Raw genomic sequence first — 17,645 nt, 5'->3', positions numbered from 1 at the left:
GAGAAAATGTAATATGCCGGCTCCTGAGGTGTGAGAGCAGAGTTTCATGTTGTCTATTGAAAAGCAGAGAGAGATCTTAGGTATAAAGGCAATTTAACACAAGCCGCGCGAGTTCAAAGATAAATCTCCATCCCAAGCAATTGTAATTATTGGTGTTTGAGTGTAATTTTGGTGTTTAAGGAGATCCGTTCACCCTGCTCTGATACGATTTCTGCTGTGGTGTAAGTGTGAGGTAAAGCAGAAAACACGTGGCTCCTAGGGCACAATGCCCTCGTACATGTGAGCGAGGGATGTGCCACAGGGGAGGATTCCTGGGCACCAGCACTGCAGCTGACAGTGACAACTACTGCTGATGCATGTGGCAGGGATGCTGTGACAGCACCTGCAATCACACCACTTGACAACACTTGGGAAGGCCTTGAACCGTTAGCATTAAGCTCACACGTGCTACTTGATATGGAAACAGTTCCAGTTAGAAGTCATTTCAGAATTGTTATTTTCACTTATGCAGCTGTTGACAAACAAAGCCTGCTTGGATTATACTTTAATGACAAACTCTGCATGCTTTAGCAGTTTTCTTTCTTTTGGCTTGGTTTCTTGGTTTTATTTCCCACCTTCCACTACTTTATCTCAGAGAAAATACAGGAGGTGGGCTGCATCCTACCTGAAATCCCAGCATTGCCTGGCAGAAGCTGATAGATGTGAATCATCACAATGAATGCAATACTGCACACAAGTAGCTTTTTTTTTTTTTGCAGGCACAAGGTTGTTAAGCAAAAGATGAGAAACACGTGGCGTACACTGCAGTTTGCCAATGTATGGCTGGGTTCCCAGGTCCGTGTACGTTCTTGCAGACAGGCTGCAGTTGTCATGATGCTATTGCCAGGAAAGATGTAAACAAAAGGAAACCTCTTGTCAGTTGAAGCATTAGGTTAGTAATACAAAAATACTTCATGGAGTCTTTCAGATCGATACATGCCATCTATTTGTCAGAGCTTTTTCCTCTCACGTGTAGTCATACAGCCTCTTTGACGTAAATCACAGCTCTTTTACATTTTTTAAATAACAGCAGTGTTTACTATGTGGTGAATCAGGGTAATGAGCAAGATCAGAGGATCCTCTTGCAGAGGATCATGACTTAAAATCTGTGTGTTTTAGGCAAAGCATTTCTGGATTCACTTGAAGACTGACACATGGACATGTTTCCATTGAAGTTGCTACAGGTTTGTCTTTATGTATGCCTCCACTAAATTTTATAGCTGGCAATTAGTCTGGGATGAAGTCTGGTTTCTCTCCCAACACTGCAAATGCAATTGTGTAACTTCACTAAAATTCCAAGCCTGGTTCTTATGCTGGATTAAAACAGTAGATAGCAAGATGAAAAGATAAGTCACCCTTTAAACTCTTCTTTCCCACTATGACAGCTTACTTCATGGAAGCAGCAGCCATCTGACCTGGATTAATTTTAGTTCATGTTTAATGCACACCACATTCCCCTAGAGTTGCTACTGCTCCCATAGCAATAGCCTTGCCCTGTGCAAGGCCTGCTGTTGCCCAGGGGCTTGTATCTCCCTGCCCTCAGCTGGCACCACGATACTGCCCTGCGTCTGATGGTTTGTGGAAATTGTAGAATTGTGGTCATGGTGGCACTGATGCACTGGGAAGGGATGTCACATATTAAAAAATTATTTACTGAAACATTGCACCGAGATGGGAAGGGATTTTTCCCTTCAGCTGTTGCTACAGGTGTGATTGTCCCACAGCCTAGCAAAATGCCATCTCAGCTTTAGTGCAACATCTGTGAGCTGTCTGGCCCATATGATTTTTTCCCCTTTTCTTGTCAATTATTGACTGGAGAGATGAAGAATGACACGTGCTTAAGTGCATCAGTTATTTCCTTCCCCGTAGGCCCAGCTTAGCGAAGATTTACCAGAACAGGCCACCAAATGAAGAAGTTTCAGTAATTTTTTGTTTTCCAGGTGATAGGAATTTTCTTCTGAAGACTGACAAAAGGACTGGAGCACACTGAGTTATTATTACAATCACTTAAAAACAAAAAAAGACAAAAGAATGTGCCGCAAGATAACAAATAATACAGCCCAACTTGTGCAATGCAGTAACTTCTCAATGCTACAAAAAAACCAGGGATGATCACAGTCCTGAACACACACTCACAAAACCATTCCAGATTGCAACTGTGAGCACCCATAGTCAGTTCAACAGGAAAGAGTAAGATATAGTCTTTTAAGGACACGACTTTGATAACTCTCTAGTTTGAAGCCAGGGGTAAGTGATGGGTTGGACATTCCCACTGGGGAAATAGGCTAGTTACATTGGAATGGGTTACCCTTTGCTATTCAACATCTCAGCTCCCTAGTTACCAGCTCCAAACTAAGGTGTTTGCCTCAGCACATGGTTGTTTACACAGTGGCTTATCTTACCTTGGTGAGATATTTGATACCCATAAAACATCCGTCACACTCTGTCCTACTGCTTTCCTTTAACTCAGGGCAAGGCCCATCCCTCTTCCAAAACCTTTGACAGCTTTGAAATATGCAGTGTAGCTCAGGGGCTGTGCAGTGGTTGCTTTTTTCAGAGGCTCTGCAACACCTCAGTACTTCCCCCTCTTTGAACAGAGGTGGCAAAATCCATAATTTGTTTCCATTCTGCTTGGCTGAAAATGAGGAAAAGTTCGGCACCCTGTCATGGAGATCGTTAAGTGAAGAGTCAATACAATGAAAGCTTCTGCACCAGGAGTAGCCCATAATAGGTGGTGGCAATGTCACAACTCAGCTTGTTTTAAAATATAGCACTTTTTTCCCCCTTGTTTTGTGTGTGTGGTTTTTTTTTTTCCCTCTGGGTGGAGCAGAGCTGGGAAGGTGATGACTTACCTGCTACAGCTCGGTAGATTGCAATCTGGAACTGGCAGAGTGTTAACACAATGCCCCAGCAGAGCTTTTCTGTCTCTAATTTCAATGATTATGTTGTTACTGGATCAGTGAAGAGAAGCATGAAAAACACAATTACCAGGAAGCCCTGTTCCTCAGCTCGCCTCTTTGTCTCACTGCGAGTGGGGCATGTGACTCACGGAGCAGCAGAGGACCGGCTGTAATCTCACGCACTGCCGAGAAGGGTGCTGTCCTCCGATGGGACCCAGGCGTGGGAAAGCCTGACTGCCGGCTGGAAGGGCCAGTCACGTCATGTTTTGCAGCTGGCATCCAAATGCATCCCGATGAATCAAGTGAGAGCAGCTACCTTCTCCTGCCACAACCGTGGCTGAGCAGCCGTGCAGAAGAGGGGCTGTAAAAACCTCCCTGCATGCAAAAGCACAGGGAAGGGATGGTGTTGTGAATGAGCTTACTGTGACAGCACAGAAATGTTTTATCAGACTACAGGGAGAGGGGATGAGTATCTTTCAGCTGTGAGTGCTGGTCTCAGGTTTGCTCAGTGCAGGAACATAGCTAGTGGGCCTGACCCGACCGGGTTACGTGATGCGTAGTGGGCAAAAAGAAATTCACTTGCTCTCTGCACTCCAAATCATGTATAAACCTATGACCTCAACAACAAATACCAGTAGCAGCAGAGCAGCCAATATTTTTATCATTAATTGCTATCAAAAATGTCAGCTCAAAGTCATCAGATTTGATAGGCCAGCATGCTCCAAACTGACGGCTGAAGTGAATTATTTGCCTATTGCGTGATGCAAAAACAATGTCTTGCAGGAGAGAACAGACATTGGCAAACAAACTGACAGCAAGATATACGTCTGGGGAAGGCTTCTGATTTGATCTGGAAGGAAACACTGAGTATAAATACAGAGAAAGTTTACCTGCATGAAAGGCGGGGTTGAGCCATGGCTTGGACTTCCTTACTCTGCTGGAGAACAGTGTGAAACATACCTGCTATTTTACTCCCTTTGAGCTGTTCTTATTGCAAAAAGGTACCAGACATCTCAGAAAATTTTTAAAGTAATAAAGTGTTTTCCCCCCATCCCTGATGCATCCATTTATCAGTGACTAATGAGCACATAAATTCCAGCGTTTGAATAAAAATCCCTTCATCTTGGTGTTAAGCAGAATTTTCCCTGCCCATGGATCTGCAGCACGAATATTTCTGGTCTTTCTGTGCTGAGGGTCTAAACATGGGCAGACAGTACATGGTGCAGCACTGGCATACTAATGATGTAACTACTAGGTACTACAAATTGAATCAGGACCTGTTTAAATACTGGGATAACCATGAACATCATCCAGGACATGTTTCTGGACTGTCTTTATTTCACCCAGTGGAAAAAAACCCATATGGAAGCAGGATTCCAGTGAAGGGAAAGTTAGCTATGCCTGCCAGGAATCTCTTTTGCCCCCAAAAATTCAGACATCATGGGACATAAGCAGAAAATGAAAGAGAACCAGCGAGGGGAAAACCAAACAGGCTGGGGTCTTCTTGCCACTTCTTTTGAAGTCCCCAGTGTAACTCCTGGCATCTTCAGTGGGGTTTGGCTGGGCTCTGTGCAGAAGCGCCTTTGAAGATTTTGCTAAGGCTCAAGGCCTTGATCATGGCAACTTTTATGCCTGTGAGCAACTCTGTGCAGATGAACACTTCCAGGGTGCTCAGCAGGATGCTTTGGATGAGACTTTGCAGGGCTAGTCTTAAGCAATGAGAGCTTAAGAGAAATATTCTGGTTGTCGTGCTTTTATCCTTGACCACATCAAATGAAATGCCTTGGCAGTTCTGGAAGAATGAATTTGCATTGAAAACCCACAGCTCTTACAAGCAGTGCATTAATTATTTTATTAATTTGCTCTTTTTACATTATGGGAAACATTCATCTATTTACATTTTCCTGTCCACACACAAACCAGATAGATAATCCTATGGAAACCCAAATCATTAAGCCATAAAAACACTCTTTTCTGTCTAAAGGCTTTCAAATTTGTGTCTTTTGTTTCAAATCAAAAACATTTTTAAAATCACATTTGGGAATGCAGGTAGGCCAGTGATTTACATTCTACTTAAAATATGCATTTGACAGTTTTCCTAAAAAAAAAAACAAAACAAAAACCAAAAAACCAAAACCCCCAATAAATTCGCAATGATACAGTTTAAATTAAAGTGATAGTGCACATCAAAGCATTAAGGGAACACCAATAAATAAAATGAAATATATTACAAATAAATTATTTCTATTTACCTTTTCAAATATTAAAAATCTTTAATCCATTTCTTCATCTTTCTTTACAAAAAGATTATGAGAATTTTATGGAAACATCTGCAAAAAATATAATAAATACCTCTTTTTTTTTTTTTTTCACTTTTGAAGCAGGAGACAAAACCAACCTTTTCTAAAATTTCCCCCAAGAAAAAAAAGCAATAGTTTAGTCCCAAAGTGAAACAGAATATAGGCATTTTTAAAATACACTGGGCAGTTTAGGCTAAAAACAAATAGTTACAAATTATACTAAAACAGATGATGGAGCAAATATACTAGCATTAGTGTTTGTAAATGAGTCAAGTGGTTAACTAGTGGCATTCTATGGGCAGAATTATTTTATTTTGTATTTTCTGGTATTGGCTGTATTTTTAATATTTTGCTAAAAAACTAGGCAAACATTATAATAACCTCTCCAGTGCCAAATGAACTAACAAGCATTCAGCTAAGAATAAATTCATTTAAAATAGATACAAAAAATATTCTATGATATACAAATACAATAATTTGTAATGTACAAGACTAGATAGTCTTCACTTTTCTGCTTTTTTAGGGGAGAACTTGCTGGATATAAATTTCTGTAGCCACTTGTCAACCAAAGTCTTAACTCATCTTTCGTAAAACGTTCACAAAACTAAGTAAGTCTGCGACACAGTTGTGAATGTGGACTCTCACCTAGGTACTGCTTTGAATACTTCAGTACAAATGAGTTCCAAATAATTAATACTTCCTATGACTATATATGCTCAAAAGTGGCAGTTGGCACTATTACATACTGCAAACACGGTGATGTTTTGTTGCTGCTAAAAGTTAAACGCAGTGTTTCAAAACTAGCAAATACACTGGTATTCAAACGCTTAGAGGGTCAAACCTTTTGAAGCTCCTGTAACACCAAGCACTCTAGAGTTACACTGGATTTCTGATTACTCTAGTTAAAAGTCTTTTATATATTAAATTATTAGCCCTTATCTTGTAAACCACAGCAGTAAATATTTGTGCCCTGTTTATAAAGACATAGCTCAGATATCGATGGCTTTGAGAGGTAGCAAATTCTCTAGTGGTTTTAGTATGCTCTCATGAAAATACTTGGTGCCAGAACCTATTACCTCTCCTATTTTCTCGAATAAAATTAAATTAGCACCTGGCTATGATGTCATAGGAAAAGAAGCTGTCTGGCATGGTCTCGATGAATACTTTTAGCAAGAGCTTAACTTTTCGATGACGATTTTCAATGCTTTTTAAGTGCAAGCTGCAGAATTGTGCCACATGTGCAGTGGGGTTTTTCACTGGTTGGACTGTCCATACAGATTGAGCTGCCATGGGCACAGCCAGCCAGCACTGGCGTGCAGCAAGGGCTGCCACCTGTGCCCCTCCATGGTGGGGCTGTCCCTGTCCCTGTGCCTGTGCCCACTGGGAGCTGAGAGCAGCCTGCCTTCCCCTCCTGCGTACCCATGCCCTGGAAGACAGGGTGAAGAACACGTAGGGTGCAGCAGAGGAGTCTGGAAAACATCGCTGCAGGACTGCACACATGCTGAGGGCTGCACAGCGCTCCTGTGCTCACACCAGTCCTGTGTCCCACAGCAGTCCTGCCACCCAAAGCAGCCCTGTCACCCAAAGCAGCTCACGCTAATTCTGCTGGCAGCAGCACAAGCCAGTTAGGCACACGTGTGTGCACTCACACTCGCTCGCTCGCACGCACACAACTCGCTTTCAGCAACATGCCTGACATAGCTTTCCTAATGTTGGCACAAGAGATTCCAGTAGCAGCAGTGGTCGGCATCATTCCTCATCAGAGGAGCTGGAGGACAAGCCCCTGTCCCAGCCAGAGGTGGCTGGAGGGGACAGACACACAGGAGCTGACCTCTCAGACTCCTCTCCAGCCCTATTATCTGCCATTTCCGCCCACTATTAATGAGCTACTTAGGATGCATATTTTTCGTGATTGCAAAACAATGGCAGAAGCCAGGGTAGGAAGGCTTGTCGTGAAAAATATTAAGTTCATATTGATCCCATAACTTGTGAAAAATAGTCTATTGTTCTTGTTCAAGTGAGTACGTTATACTATTAAGAGGAGGCTGAATTAGAAATTTACTCCTAAATATGGACGGTTTGGTGATAAGCAGTCTGAACTGTAGCATACAACCAGCTGTGGAAAGAGCAAAGCAAGCCTGGCCTGGAAAAGCATCAGAGGCTCCATGTACAGTAATTCACCTACAGGTGTCCGCGTGTGGCTGCATGGATGTGTGAGATTGGATGGTCCCACCGAGATTAAGACATCAACAAAACCAAGCTTTTTTTTCTTTTTTTTCTTTTTTTTTTAACCAATATAATCCATACAATACAATACAAGAGGAATTGACAATACAGTACAATTTTAAAAATTCTTAATACTTGGACAAGAAAATCCTTCTTTTATATTATCTCTTCAACTGTCATTGCTTCTTATCTCCTTCCTTTTTACTCTTTTATTGCCTTTCAAAATAGATTATTTCCCTGGAAGATCGAATTTACAATCTTCTGCTGATTGAAATGTTTAAGTAGTGACTGATGAAATAAAAATGAGGCAGTTTGTGCAGCTGTGAGTGTGCAGGTATCTTTCCACAGGATCTTTTATAACCCTTGCCATCTCACCTGTGGGATATACTTCCACCTTTTCACCTGCCAGAGCTGTGGGGTTTCTTTTCGTCCCCCCCTCCCCGCTCCCACCCCAGCTCCCTCCCCTTGTGTGACTCCTTAATTCAGGTGAAGATGTGATTTGGAGGTTTAGAATAAAGTGCGCCATCTGCTTAAAAAAAAACAAACCAGTAATAAAAAGAAGGGAATCCGAGTCATAGCTCCTTTCATCTTTTGTGAGGAAGACGGCAGAGTCCGAAAGGATCACCCTGCATGACTGAAAATACCAAAGTCCCCTACAGTTCGATATTGCTGTACACTGGGTAACAGACTAGCTTTAGATCAACTAAAGATCATGAGTAAGTTAAATGGAGCATCTACTGTACAGGTGCGCGCAGGTGTGTGGAAGTCTGAGTGCTGCGTTTATTTGTTCCAAACAGAAAAGAAAAAGGGATCATGCTCGTTTACATGAGGCAAAGTGGCAGCATCGGTACATGTGACAAAGCATCGTGATGACATGGGTGAACCTTCAGAAAGCAAGGGTGATTAGAGGACATCTCTCGGAGGACCGACAACTACGCCACGGCAGTGGAGTTCACTGGGAGCATCGGGGCAGCTGCGTACAGAGAGAGGGGAGGGGGAGAGTAGGGACAGAGAGCGAGAGAGAGAGGAGGAGGTACAAATACTTCGTGGTGACCTTGAGCAGGAGCCTAGAGGGGCAGATTATACATGAGGCTTGTCTTGCCAGATAGAGTCCTCCCGGTTGGATCCCTTCATAGCCTGGTCTGGGCTTCGGGGATGTATATCTCAATGCTTTCGGCGCTCTCGGTAGCTGAGTTCTGGCGAACCGACGCAGCGCGCTTGGCAGCCATCAGCCGTTTCCGGGCCTCCTGACGCTGCGAGCTTTCCAGAGAGCGTTCTCGTATGAGTGGCACCTGACCTTTCGATGGCTTCTTTGGCACTGGAGGAGGGACCCTTCTCTCCTGATCAAAGCAGAAGGTTAATGGCATTATACAGCTTCTCAGGGAAAGGTGGGAAAAACTAGGATATATCAGTAGTTAGAACACACATTTTACCTAAGGTTTGTTAGCTCTTATCTGCCTTTCTGTCTTCAGTCAACTGGCTTTTGTGCTCAAGGGTTCATAAACATGGGGCAAGGGCAAAGGGGAGGGGAGGGCCGGTCGCCGTGCTACTTCTCCTCGGGGACGGTGCTGCCAGGGCCGGGGCCCCCACCACTACCTGCTTAGTGCCAGGGACTAGGAAAGAGACCGACCTCCCGCCACCGGGGCAGCCGGGAGGGAACGCTGCTCTCGGCAGAGGAACTCTGGAGAGCCCCAGCTCCCGGGCCACCCTCTTCTATCCGTGCATAGCGCTAGGTGCTCCTGCAACACGGAGGTGCCATGGCTCTGGCGTTCCCAAATGCAGACAGGAGCTAGCTGTCTGCAGCTGGTGCATCAGAGTAAGTAGTTTTTAAAAAAACACACCACATGTTTATGTATCTATTTCGTAGCAGTTTAGTGACTGCTCAAAAATCCCATGCTCGGGGTCTTGCTCTGCAAGCTCATAAACTCTGGCCTTGTGCTAAATAGGCATGAGGCTACATTTCAGCTAGAAATAGAAAATCTGGTAGGAAAAACTTAAAAACCGTTAGGAGGACATGCATTAATCATCATGGTGGCAGCTAGCTCCAGATATGTGACCAACAAGGAGGGCTTTTATGTATATCCTGGTGCATGTACACACACGTACACATAAAAAACCAAAAAAAAGAAAAAAAACCCACAAAAAAAACCCAACCAAAAGAAACCCTCTGAGAAGGATCTCTCTCATAAAAGAAAAGTGTATTCAGAACTGAATTTCAGGCGTCCACAAAGACTTTGTCAAGTTAATTAGATTGTCTTTTAAGTTACATCCCCTTCCAACTGTGAACACGGTCTCTGAGCGAAGGGATTTTATCACACTACAAAGGTCCCATTCTGCCCTTTCGTTTTCTCTCATGCTGCTCACAACAGCTTCCATGGCTCAAAATATAAAGGTGCTTAGTTACACTTATTCATACTTTGCTTTTTCTCTCCATCCAAGGATTAATCTATGCTGCTTAAAAAGGGCCCAGTGGCAAAGGCCAAAGGCAAATATCAATTCCACAGAAAGTTTTTTCTTCTTTTTTTTTTTAATCCTTTTTAAAAAAGGAGACGATCTGTTTCATCTAAAATCATAGACAAATGCTCTTGAAACAGGAACACAGTGTAATTCTTTAGAATCTTTACCTTCCTACTGTAGGTCCCTTTCTTCAGCACTACTTAACTTCCTTTAAACTGCTATAGTCTTCTTTTTGTTGGAAACTCTTTGAAATGTTTTTCAGAAGTAAAGAAAAGGCACATTTTTTTTCAAGGAAAGCTCTCATTTCTTACTGCTGCAATTGCAACACTCAGCCTACCCACTTTACTGTAAAAGCTAAGGAAAGACCATATACCAGCATTTCTGTGCATGCATGTTTGGCAGTTTTAACTTCCTTTTTTGATAGATACTGGAAAAAAAAGAAGATAAGAAAATGACTTGCCTTCAGTACCTTGGGCTAGGAAAACACATTCCCATTCATTCCCCTACAAAACACACTAGGTGTGCACAAATGGTGTGAACATGGCACTCCTAAGTCAGGAATGAATATTTAGTCTTGATTGGAGGAGGAGGAGGAGGAGGAGGAATAGTGCTACCAGCACTGCCTCTACAAGCTTCCTGCTGCAAGATTAACGGGGTTTGATATTATTATGGTTATTTGTCCAAAAGAAAACACCACTTTGGTCATCGGCAGCCAGCTGAGGTAAGATGAGGTAGCCAGGACTCCTGTCTGAGCCACTGTACCTGTAAATTGTGCTCCCCCTCCTTCTGGTGACCCTACCTGTTGGCTGTGTTCATTGCTATCAGACCAGTCACAGCAGAAATTCAGCCACCAAATTACATACCTACAGCAGCGCGACATTAGACTGTTGGTTCCTCTAGGAATGGGTCTGTGCCCTAAGGATTTTTTGAAACATTTGTGTATTTTGGCTCACCCAAGTGCTGTTTGTCTTGAGGTGGAGGAGAAAAAAAAAGGCAATGGTGCCAAATGAGAATGTAACGTGAAATGTGACTTACACTTGGATGTGGTAGTTTTTCATGGTAACAGAAGAAGACTACATGTACCAAAAAAAAAAAAAAAAGGGAAAAAATCCCCACCAAAGCTCCAGATGATTTTTATGCTACTTCAGGTAAACAACAATACCAGGAAAGTGAATGTGTTTGTGAAATCACCCATTTAAAAAAAAGCCCAAAATAAATAAAAAACAAACAAATGGACAAAAAAATGTAATTTTTTCATGTAACATTTTGGAAGGCATATTTTTGATATTGCTGTTTGTAACCTGGCTACCAAAGTCAGCGATGGTTACAGTGCTTCCCTGGTTTTTTCAGTAACACAACCTAGAACTCTTGCTGTATGCAATAATATGAACCGTAAATGTGATTTATTTAATTTTAAGAATCAATATATAAGGCAGTTCCTTCCAACGATTGATCGTCTAATATGATTAAATGTAAAGCTTAACAAAGTACCACATTCCCATCATCCGATTCACAAAGACAGATTTGGTTTAAAAATATGCCTGAAACATATTACAGATAATATCCCAGATGATTATTATGTAAACATTGTTATTACAATGAAATTAATTTGATATGAGCTTCATTTCACATTTTCAACGCTGTAACACAGAGGCCTATTTAATCTGTCCAGTATTTGTGCAGGGTTTTAAATGAAGCATACAAAATCTACAGTGTTCTACCTTCTTGTCATGAGGATCCATCTGTTTCCAATTATTGGCCTTTAACTGATGAAGTTCATCAAATTTCATACTAATATTTTCTATGGACAACTGCAGCATATCCCAAAACCCTGCTAAATCCTGGGAGGTCGGCCGTGGATGTGCATTAGGATTCTGTGTAACACAAGAAAAAAACATGTTGGCTTTAGTATTTCTTAATGTAAAGAATTCATACAAATGGTTACAAATCTGGCTAGTAAAGCAGTTTGAACAGATCCAGGTGATGGGTGAGACCCAGAGAGAGGAGCAAAGCAAAGCATTACTTACTGGCGGGTTTTATTTTGAGGAATCTGGCTCGGCGTTGAGCTGCTGTGCCCTGCAAACACGCACTCACCACTCACCAAAGGCAGCAGGTTCCCCACACAGACTAAGGGTAAAGGGCCCCTGTGGCAGGATCTGCCTAGGGATGTTCCTGGGCACAACTGGTGGCAATCCTATCTGCACTGAAATGAATTGCCATCCTCCTCTTCACTTCCATGAGAAAGGATTCCCCACCATGCTCACACTTGTAAAAAAGAGTGATACCTGTGCAAATGTATGTTTCCTGCATGTGCAAATACTGATACACCAAAGTTTGAACACTTTTTCTGCACTCTGAAAATGTAAGGTTTACAAAAATACACTAAGTGACATTTTCTCTTATAGACCTCAGGCCAATTTCTTCCTTTTTTTTTTTTTTTTTTTTGTTTGTCAAGAATAACTTGTGCTGGGTGAAAAGCTCAGAAGACTGAGACTGCATGCAGAAGCACAGTAAACCCATTTTTACAGGCAGATTTTTTGGAAGAATGAAACTGGGACACAGGTGGGGAGCATTGCTTTGTGTGTGCAAACTCATCAGCTCAAGAGCATTGCTTAGAAGAGCGTATCTGGACAGTCAGCATCTTCAGCACAGCTTGGGCCAGACCCAATAAACCCTGTCCCTTAAGTGCAACCCAGCTCTGAACACTTTTTGCTTGCAGTAGGCGTACCCAAAACCTAATCCCTGCTCCACTGGCAAGGCTTGTATGAGGGAAGGCCTTCTACAGGATGTGTAGAAAGGTGGCTCCCAGCTGAAACTGTTTGTTTAAAATGAGATGTTGCATACACTCACTTCAAGCACGTTTTTTTCATAAATGCTGAGGAGTTTCTACATCAGTCAGCAAGTCTTGTGGGTGCTGTGGCCTTGTCAGATTACACTGATACATTGTTATTAATTTTGTTGTTAATAAATAAATGAATAATTAGTAGCACCTTGCATGATGTTTTACATGGCTCAGGTTTTACTCTGCCTTTAGTTTTCTTCCTCTTCAGAAGGAATAAACCCAAAAGAGTCAGTTGGTTGCCTTATAAAATTTCTATTTGTGCTTTTCACAGTCACACTGACAAAGGATTTTGGTAGGATGATTATACCATGAAAGGTGCAATTATTGAAAACAATAAAGTATATATTTTTAGAGTCATAAGGAGACCAGAGATTACACTTTGATTCCTAGTTTTTCAGAGCTTGACTCTAGCAGGTTGCCCAGTTGTAGGCTGTTATTTACACAAAGATGTGCAAGCAGAAGGCTTTTTCACTTTTTATATTAAGAATTGGAAGTCTAATTAAGACAGAGCCAATTTCTGTTGCATTTTTCCACTGAGGCAGATTTTAGTTTGGAGCTTGTTTCCTAGGAGCACCTGGGAAAGCCCAGCTTGGGAGATTTCTGATCCACCCTCAAAGACCTTAAGGTGTTTTACCCATCCATGTGCCCATGACCTCCATGATCAAGGGACAGATCCTTGCTCCTCTTAAGTCAGTTGCAGAGCCTCAGTGATTGCTCACCTGAAGCTTTTTGCCTTAAATATTTTAAGGGTCTCAAGCTATTGTGACACTCATGCTGACTCTGACAAATCTGAGTTACTCCCAAATTCATATCAGGGCCTTTACTGGAAAAATTGCCATGTTAGTCAGAAAATCAGTTTAGTTTATGTAGCATTATTCACAGGGTTAGTAAAAGGCACACATTAGTATCTAGCAGAAAAATTACATACCAGGTTTTCTTCACAAAGTTCTCTGAACTGGTAAAATTTCTGAGCCATGAGAAGCTGGGCACTGCCCACTGCAGTTCGAATTTTGCCTAGAACTGAGAGAAAAAGAAGAGTAAGTCACAATGCTTTCTTTGCTGCAGGCAAGTAAAAGCCTATAAAAAGAGAGGAGAAAGCTGTGCAGCAGTCACCTCTGGCTTTCAAAAGGTATGTTATCTTTCAGCCACAAAAAGAGAAAAGTTGATAAGTCTAAGGTCAGATCTCCATGAGGCAAAAAATATGTAAAAGGTTGCTGCACCTTACTCTCAGTGAGACCAGTTGTAACCAGTTGTAATGACAGTGTAAACGTGGCTAATCAAAAGCTTCTGCAGGCTGTATGGAAAGCTCACCAGAAATGTCACCACTCGTATCACCATGACCCAGGCTCAGGCTTTGAATACAAACCCAGCTCCCTGCACAAGGACATGCAGCTCTCAAACTCTGTTTGCTTCTCCACCTCACTTAGCAACTCAGGCTTCATTGTCAGGTGTAGCTGAGTGTTGTTCGACCAGAGCCCAAGAAAGGGGATGATTGTTTTACTGCACTCCAGCGAATCTCATCTGGACCTTCTTAGTACTTTCCCTGAGCGCAACCAAAGGCTGCTTCTGCCTTTGAATTCAAATGCCCAGGAGTACTTCAGGGAGCAATGGCACCCTGGCCTCTCCTCCTTGCTGCTGATTTGGAGGGAGGTGTCAAGAGTCCATGCGCAGCTGGCTGAGGACTCCTTTGTACAGACAGCTGGGTACTTATGGCTCCTTTGGGCTGACTGAGTGCTGTGAAGGGCTGCAGTGAACCAGAAGACAGCCCATAGTAAATGCCTCTGAATAAAGCAGGAGCTCATACTGTTTTGGTTGCATTCAGACACTGGGACTTTACAGCAGTAGTTGGGAATACACTTCCCAAAACCAAGCCATAGACTGGTGCATTCAGGGGCTCCCTGGGGAGTTCTGGTCCAGGGGAGACTCTGTGTGTACCTGTACACGTGTGTGAACACGTGTGTGTGTGTCTACCTTCGTGTGTGTGAAAAAAGAAGTAAGAAGGCAGAAACAGTGAAAAGGTAGACATGGCCTTAGCTGGCAGTAAGACAGTGAATCCAGAAAACAGAGTGTGAATTTAGGGACTGCTGAGTGAAAGAACTGATGCTGTGAGGAAGAAAGCAGCCACTGATTTGTTTGAGATTTCCGATGCTCAGAAAAACCCCCAAGAATGTCTTTAAAAAAAATAGGTTGGCGTTACAGATTTGTCTGACTCCTTCATTAATTTTCTCTCTCAGCTGAAACAACTTATTATGACCAATTCTCTGGTTAACAAGTGATTAAACAACTAATTTAAATGAATTTCTTAAATATTACCACTTCCTTAATGAAAAACATGAATGGCAGCCACTGTGTCACAGTTCTCGCTATCATTTCTACTCAGAGATACTCGTATTGTCCCAGCCCTCAAACAGACACAGCAACTTTTCTGTGACAAATTTACAGCCTGGATATAAGAGACAAGTGAAGAAGGAATGGGGAAAACAAACAGACGAAGCGGCCACCTCAAGGTGAGTGAATTGCTGGTAGAGCCTAGAAGAGATACTGGTCCTAAGCTGCCATCTTCTGCACCATTCCTTGGGCACAGTCACTTTTTGCATGAAAGTTAAGACAGCATTAACAGAGCTCCCCTGGGAAAATACTGCTAAGTATTTTGATGTACCACAATGAAAAATAAATAAACAAACACATACATACATAAATACATGCAACTTTGCTATAACCCCTTCTAACAAGATTTTTAGCATTTCATTGGTCCTGTGACTGGCTGCAGTGCTGGCTACCAGAATGCCACCATGGCAGTGCTTGGTAAGAGAAAGGCCTCTCCAAGGGTTTGAGTAGCCACATACTATGCAGACTGGCACAAATACTCATGATAAACTGAAACTCGATACACAGTTATTTGAACTCTGTGTTCTCCTCCTTCAAGGCAAATGGATTTTCCTTCACCAGCCTCAAAGCTCACTTCTCAAGGCTGTTGAAGGAAAAGTGGGATGTGGAGTTCATTTATACTTCAGACATACAAAGGGGGGAAAAAGGAGGAGGGAAGAGAGTCTTTTCACATTTTTTTCCAAACCTATAGGAGAGAGCTCTGTGAACACACACAGAGTCCAGACTTTCATTTTGTTCCCAGAACTCAGCTCAGCACTGCCAGGAAATAGCCGTGAGCTGGAAGATTCACTAAGCAGAATATTTTCAGCATATTGCGCAGGGAGTTTTGCACACAACTCTAATTATTGTTAGCAAGGCTTGCGTGTCTAATTCTATGCGCACAGTGCTGAAAATGGACCCCTTGGTGTGTCTAGTCATTTATGCAACCCAATATGCAAACCACTCAACTGAAAGGACTTTTCAATAGTAGGAGGAGCTACTCCGAGAGCTTTCATGTGGTTCCCATTGTTATGAAAACTCTTCCCACTGAGTATATTTGGGAACAGCTGCCTCATCTGGAGTTCGGCCACTCTGACACTTCTCAAGACTTGAGAAGGGGAGAAAAAAAGTCTCTCAACTTCTTGGGATTAAAAAAAGAAAAAAAAAGAATAAGAAAAAAAAGGTGAGCTTTTCCTGGAAACCTGCACCAAATGATTTGGAAATCACATCCCAAGCATGAAGAAATGTATATACAACTTGTTGATGGATGCTAATGTGCCTCTTTCTTTTGGGGAAGAAGAGCTTAATATTCAGAGATCTCAGCAGAGGGAAAAGGAAGTCCTTGTCCTTGGCTGCCTAGTGACTGGCTATTTGCCTAAAAACCATCATCCCAGCTGACTGCGGGATGCATGCTGATGCTGTTCTCTATTGTTGCCACTTCTGCTGTAGCTGTGGCTGTATCTAGTCAAGTGTCACTGATTCCTCACCCCTCAAAAGCAAGGGGTCTGTTAATGTGCAACTGGTCAACAACCAACTCTGTCACGGAAGTTAGGGGGAAAAAAAGACAAAACACAAAGCATACAAAAAGCTGAAAGGAATGTCTCTAGAAGACACAAAGCCTTATCAATAGCCTAAGTTTTGTTTCCAAACCCACGCTGCTTTTAGTGTTTCAAGGCACAGTGCTCATTTTGCTTACTCAGTCAAGATCTCTGGTGCCCAACAGAAAGGCCAAGGTGTAGTGAAAAATCAAAAGCAAAAATAGACCATTAGATTTTCTTAGAAAAAAAGCCTGCAAGGTTTGAAGCCAAATACCAAGAAAATAAATGGAATTACAAAGATAATACTCAAAACAAATCAGAAAAGAATCAGAGTAATCTTTAACAGCAAGGGAGATGGGGTGCAGGAGGAAAAACACATAAACATTCAAATTGATGTGTTCAGCTAATAGGATACAAAGAAAACATATAAAACCAAGCAACAAAAAATCCCAACCCATCAAGATGCAATCAAAATGGATTTAAACACCTATATAATGTTATTCATATCTGCTTTCTGTTCCATACAGGACTATACAGCACACTCAGCACTGCTGGATCTGAATGCCTTCCAGTAATGCATTAAGCAACATTATTAACATCCATCATATGCTTTGCTGTCACCTCTTCCCAAGAGGGAGAAGTGTGTGTACTGCAGTGTTTTGTTTTAATAGTTTGAATTTTTCCCTTTTTTTTTTCCCTCCCTTCTTGCTTTGACCTATCTTCCTTGTAAATCCGGTTCTCTCCTGTGACATTTCTTAAGACATGGACAATTATGTCTATTCTTGAATAACTTACAGCTATTTTGATGGAATTCAGCTACTGTGGAATGCGTCCTCACTATTACTGATCTTATCTAGGAATCACAGAATATTATTCTAGGACAGACACATGACAGTGAATATCCTTGTATCATTAATTCCCCAATGTTCTTATTTTAAAACATTCTTGAAAATAGATTTGGACTGTTTGCTGTTCA

General features: G+C 42.1%; 1 protein-coding gene across 15 annotated transcripts in view; it reads right to left on the bottom strand.

Annotated features, from left to right (window-relative positions):
- Positions 1–8,221: 8,221 nt before the first annotated feature.
- Positions 8,222–17,645, bottom strand: part of DLGAP1 (DLG associated protein 1) — a 396,907-nt gene continuing 387,483 nt past the window's right edge. For all 15 annotated transcript variants that reach the window (XM_054516701.1, XM_054516658.1, XM_036398012.2 and 12 more), the window contains 3 exons: positions 13,693–13,784; positions 11,644–11,796; positions 8,222–8,805 (listed from right to left, as the gene is read on the bottom strand). In XM_054516701.1, coding sequence (XP_054372676.1) covers positions 8,596–8,805; positions 11,644–11,796; positions 13,693–13,784 — 455 coding nt within the window. In that variant the 3' untranslated portion in view covers positions 8,222–8,595. The remainder of the gene's footprint in view (positions 8,806–11,643; positions 11,797–13,692; positions 13,785–17,645) is intronic.

Source organism: Molothrus ater, chromosome 1 (genome assembly GCF_012460135.2).
Source record: "Molothrus ater isolate BHLD 08-10-18 breed brown headed cowbird chromosome 1, BPBGC_Mater_1.1, whole genome shotgun sequence".
In the NCBI taxonomy this organism is placed as follows: domain Eukaryota; kingdom Metazoa; phylum Chordata; class Aves; order Passeriformes; family Icteridae; genus Molothrus; species Molothrus ater.
The sequence above is the reverse complement of the archived record's forward strand: the minus strand, read 5'-3'. Positions and strand labels throughout refer to the sequence as shown.